The sequence below is a fragment of the Typha latifolia genome, chromosome 11 (genome assembly GCF_019914945.1).
Source record: "Typha latifolia isolate L0001 chromosome 11, TyphaL0001v2, whole genome shotgun sequence".
NCBI lineage: Eukaryota > Viridiplantae > Streptophyta > Magnoliopsida > Poales > Typhaceae > Typha > Typha latifolia.
The window spans coordinates 2,196,719-2,200,724 of NC_133096.1; the positions used below are offsets into that span (position 1 = coordinate 2,196,719).

At 42.3% G+C, this 4,006-nt stretch overlaps 1 protein-coding gene across 2 annotated transcripts; it reads left to right on the forward strand.

Annotated features, from left to right (window-relative positions):
• Window positions 1–246: 246 nt before the first annotated feature.
• LOC140798319 (transcription factor bHLH62-like) lies at window positions 247–3,072 on the forward strand. 2 transcript variants are annotated; one of them, XM_073152135.1, is made up of 8 exons: window positions 247–1,292; window positions 1,389–1,625; window positions 1,723–1,788; window positions 1,898–1,966; window positions 2,056–2,127; window positions 2,222–2,446; window positions 2,539–2,632; window positions 2,716–3,072. In XM_073152135.1, exons 1-8 carry the CDS (start codon window positions 645–647, stop codon window positions 2,751–2,753), a joined length of 1,449 nt encoding a protein of 482 aa, XP_073008236.1. In that variant the 5' UTR covers window positions 247–644; the 3' UTR covers window positions 2,754–3,072. The 2 variants fall into 2 exon arrangements, with proteins under 2 accessions (XP_073008236.1, XP_073008237.1); XM_073152136.1 differs by lacking the exon at window positions 2,716–3,072 and having other exon boundaries at window positions 2,222–2,399; window positions 2,478–2,615.
• The last annotated feature ends 934 nt before the right edge of the window (window positions 3,073–4,006 follow it).

The following is a 4,006-nucleotide window of genomic DNA, read 5'->3' on the forward strand; positions in this document are numbered from 1 at the left end:
GAGTGCGATCATGATCATCGAATACAAATGATCGATATATTGATGTGCATCCTACCGTCTACGGAACCAACCGGTACGAAATCTATTTTACACTAATACCCTTGGCTGGTAGGAAAAAGTTTGTTTGGGGGCTTCACCTCCCCCCTTAGGTTTGTGGGACATTTTTGACCCTAACCATTGCTCTAACTACAAATAGACACACTCTCTCCACTATTTAAGCAACAGTTGTAATAACTTTAAAAAGAAGAAAGAGAGCCACCCAAAGCTAAATTAAAAGCCCACCACCACACCCCCTCTCCTCTCTCTCTCTCTCTCTCTCTCTCTCTCTCTCTCTCTCTGGGAGAGAAAAGCTGAAACCCATCCCAAAAAGCCTTTCCCGCAGCAGAGGGGACACGGCTGGTTTTTAACGTCCACGGCCCGGCATCTCATCTCCGTCGATCTCCGAGCCTTTTTTCCACTTTCACATATATAGTTATATATATATATATATAAAGGTCAACAACTCCTCCCCTATTCTTCTCCTCCGTTCTCCCTTCCCCACCACACTCTCCTCAAAAAGCTCTCGCCTTGGCCCTCTGCTCTCACTCCTCTCCTCCATTCCCCTTTTGGGTCTCTTTCAGTTCGTCCTTAATCAACACTTTTTCATGGAAAAGGAAGCATTTTTCGGCAACCACGATGGTCTAAACTGGCAGGCTTCCAATGCCCAGCTGCCATTGGAGGTGAGTTCTAATTCCATGGCGTACTTCAACCTCAATTGGGAGCAGCAGCAGCAGACGATGGAGTCGGCGCTGAGCTCCATTGTGTCGTCCCGGTCTTCGAATCGTCCCGACGGCGGCGTCGTCCTCCGCGAGCTCATCGGCCGGCTCGGGAGCATATGCAACTCCGGCGAGATCTCGCCGAATTCTCGGTACCATAGTGCGAATAATTCCTGCTATGGCACGCCTCTCAGTTCCCCTCCCAAGATTAATCCGATGCCACCGATCTCGCCTTTCGCCGCTGACCCTGGGTTCGCGGAGAGGGCGGCAGGATTGTCTTGCGTTCTTGGAAAAGGATATGGTGGTCTCCAGGGACAACCCCAGTTGGAGATGGAGATCAAATCCAAGTTGGGTAGTAGGATTTCAGGGTCTTCAACGCCGGAGGATGGTGAATTCAGCAGTGCCCAAGAGGATTCTTCGGCGTTTGATCGGATTCCGGCGAGCTCGGAGGCATCCAATGGAAGGAAAAGGAAGGCAGCTTCAAAGGGAAAAGAAAAGGAGGCTCCTCGATCCTCCTGTGCGGTTAATTCTTCAAAGGTATAACTCAATTGGGTCTATAAGTTTGTTTTTGCTCATAATTCGATCTTCCATTTACGAAGCTTTTTATGGATTTCTTTTTTTCCCGTATTGCAGATGTCTGAGGAGGATTTGAAAGCAAAAAGAAGTAAACTTGATGCAAGCGAAAAGAATGCTACTGTTGAGACGAAGGCTGAGAAGAATGGTAGTGAAGAGATTAACGGGGATGCGAATGTGAAGCAGGGAAAGGAGAAGGAGAGCAATGCCAAGCCTTCTGAGCCTCCGAAGCAAGACTATATCCATGTCAGGGCAAGAAGAGGCCAAGCAACTGATAGCCATAGCCTTGCTGAGAGAGTAAGCAAATTAGACTTACTCTGTTATCTCCTTCTATTTGATACCTTGTTTTTAGGCTTCGCATCTAAATTAATGCTCATTTCTCTTGATTTGCTAGGTGAGAAGAGAGAAGATTAGCGAAAGAATGAAGTTCTTGCAAGATCTTGTTCCGGGTTGCAATAAGGTAATGGCAGCAGTTGATTACCCATTGCAAGCTAGAAGCTCTCATTAAGCTTTACAATGCCAGTTCTTTAGATTATATTGGTTTCAATTCGCACATTTTTGTATCGTAGGTCACGGGAAAAGCTGTTATGCTCGATGAGATTATAAACTATGTGCAGTCATTGCAGCGCCAAGTTGAGGTATGATCAGTTTTCTGCAAATAGATTGTCAAATGTTTAAACCTCCGTCTCCTTAAGTTTTCACCTAAAATTCACATTCCTTGTTTCAGTTCTTGTCAATGAAGCTGGCGACGGTGAATCCTCGGCTTGAATTTAATTTGGATAATCTTCATGCGAAAGATGTACGATTTTTGAGCGCCCGCCCTAAATCAAACTTCATATATGCATTTTAATGTATGTTTCCTTTACATTTTTATTCAATGTAAACATTTGCAGATGCATCAAGCACATAGGACTGCGCCGCCGCCAGTTTACCCATTGGAGGCAGTGAGCACAGCTTTTCCATTTGCTCCACAACCTCAGGTGGTCACCCCTCTCCCGAGCGTCGTGGCCAATGGAATAGACACCCAATGCTCCTTAAATCCATTAGACGCGTTGCTTTGTCGTAGTCTTGGTATGCAACTACCTCCTCTTGACAGTTTTGGCCATGCCATCTCTCAGGTAAATATAACATCATACCCTTTGCTAGCAGAGGGCTTGTTTAGAAGAGTAAAACTGATGGAAATTTAACAAGAGAAATGCCATTTCTTCAGCTTGGGACATTCTGGGAGGATGACCTTCAGAGTGTTGTTCAGATGGGCTTTGAGCAGAATCAGAAGTCTGCATTCTCATCTCAGAATTCCTATGGTAATTGGGTTGAAACTCATCTTGTGGTCAAAATTAAAATTGTTAAAGAAGAAAGTTGACAACTTTCTATATGTTTGATGCAGACCCAGCGCCAACTAATCACATGAAGATCGAACGGTAATCATTCAAATCGCTTAGTACAAGCAGCATTTGTATATAGAGAGATCAATGCTTTTAAACAGCACAGGAAGCTTCTTTGGGCTAACAAACATTAGGTCTGAGCACATAATTTCGCAAAGATTAATTCAACACCACATGTAAGATCTCAACTTGGTGAGGACAAGAGTGGGAGAGATCTGTTACCCTGATGTTGTTTTTAATATCAGAGGGTATAATACAAGAGGAAAAAATTGAGTACTGTAATGTTCTTTTGTATCATTATGAGGATATTGTTCTTCGTCATCGATTAATGAAATATGTTACTGCTTGTTCTGTAGAAATTGGGAATGCCTTCTTTTCCAAACAGCTGTCTGAAACAACCAAAATCTCCTTGTAATCTAGAGATGGATTGTGACATGTCCTGAAATCCTTTGTACCCTCTCAGTTCAAACTTGTCTGAGGTGGAGTCAAACATTGTTACAGAATCTCTACCTCTTCTCTTCAATATATATATATATATATATACACACACACACATACTGAGAATAAGCCACCAAACCTGAGTAATTTACATCATCAACTCCATTCTTTATTCCTCTTGCACCAAACTAAGCTGTAGACCAGTGCTTTTGTTAAGAGAGAATAGCATCAAAAAATGACCAGGTTGGCAAATTAAGTTTGACAAGGATCAAGCAGGCAAACAGTTCATTGTTTTATACCTATGTGCTTGCTATTTTAGCTTTCAAGCCCACTAGAAAGAGGAGGAAAGTGGGTGGATTCCAGAGTGGATATATTCCTTCCAGCATAGAAGGCATTAGCAGCTCACAGACACTGCTGTTACAAAACAAAACCTAATCCTTTCTCATTTCCCTAATCTAGGGGATTTAACTCTTGCCATCCTTTACTTTTCCAGTCACTATAATACCAAATCTAATGCTTTCTCTTGTCTGAAAGCAAACTTGTTGAGGTAAAGGCATTTGGAAGGTCACATGTCATTATCCACTGTTGTTGATTGAGAAATCCTCCTCCCTTTTCTTAACTTTCATATTTTTCCCTTAGTAATTTTGTAATTAACATCCCGTCTTTTTAGCTATCTATAATTTATCTCTTCCTTACACTTTAATAGCACACTAGAGATCTTTTGGGTCACTAAGTTTACCTTTTAAAATACAAAAAGTTCGGTTAGTGTGGATTAGGTTAGAAAAGTGTCTTAAGGCTATTCTTGTAATTACATTCGTACAATTAAATAAATCATAGTCTAGGGTTAAGTGTAGT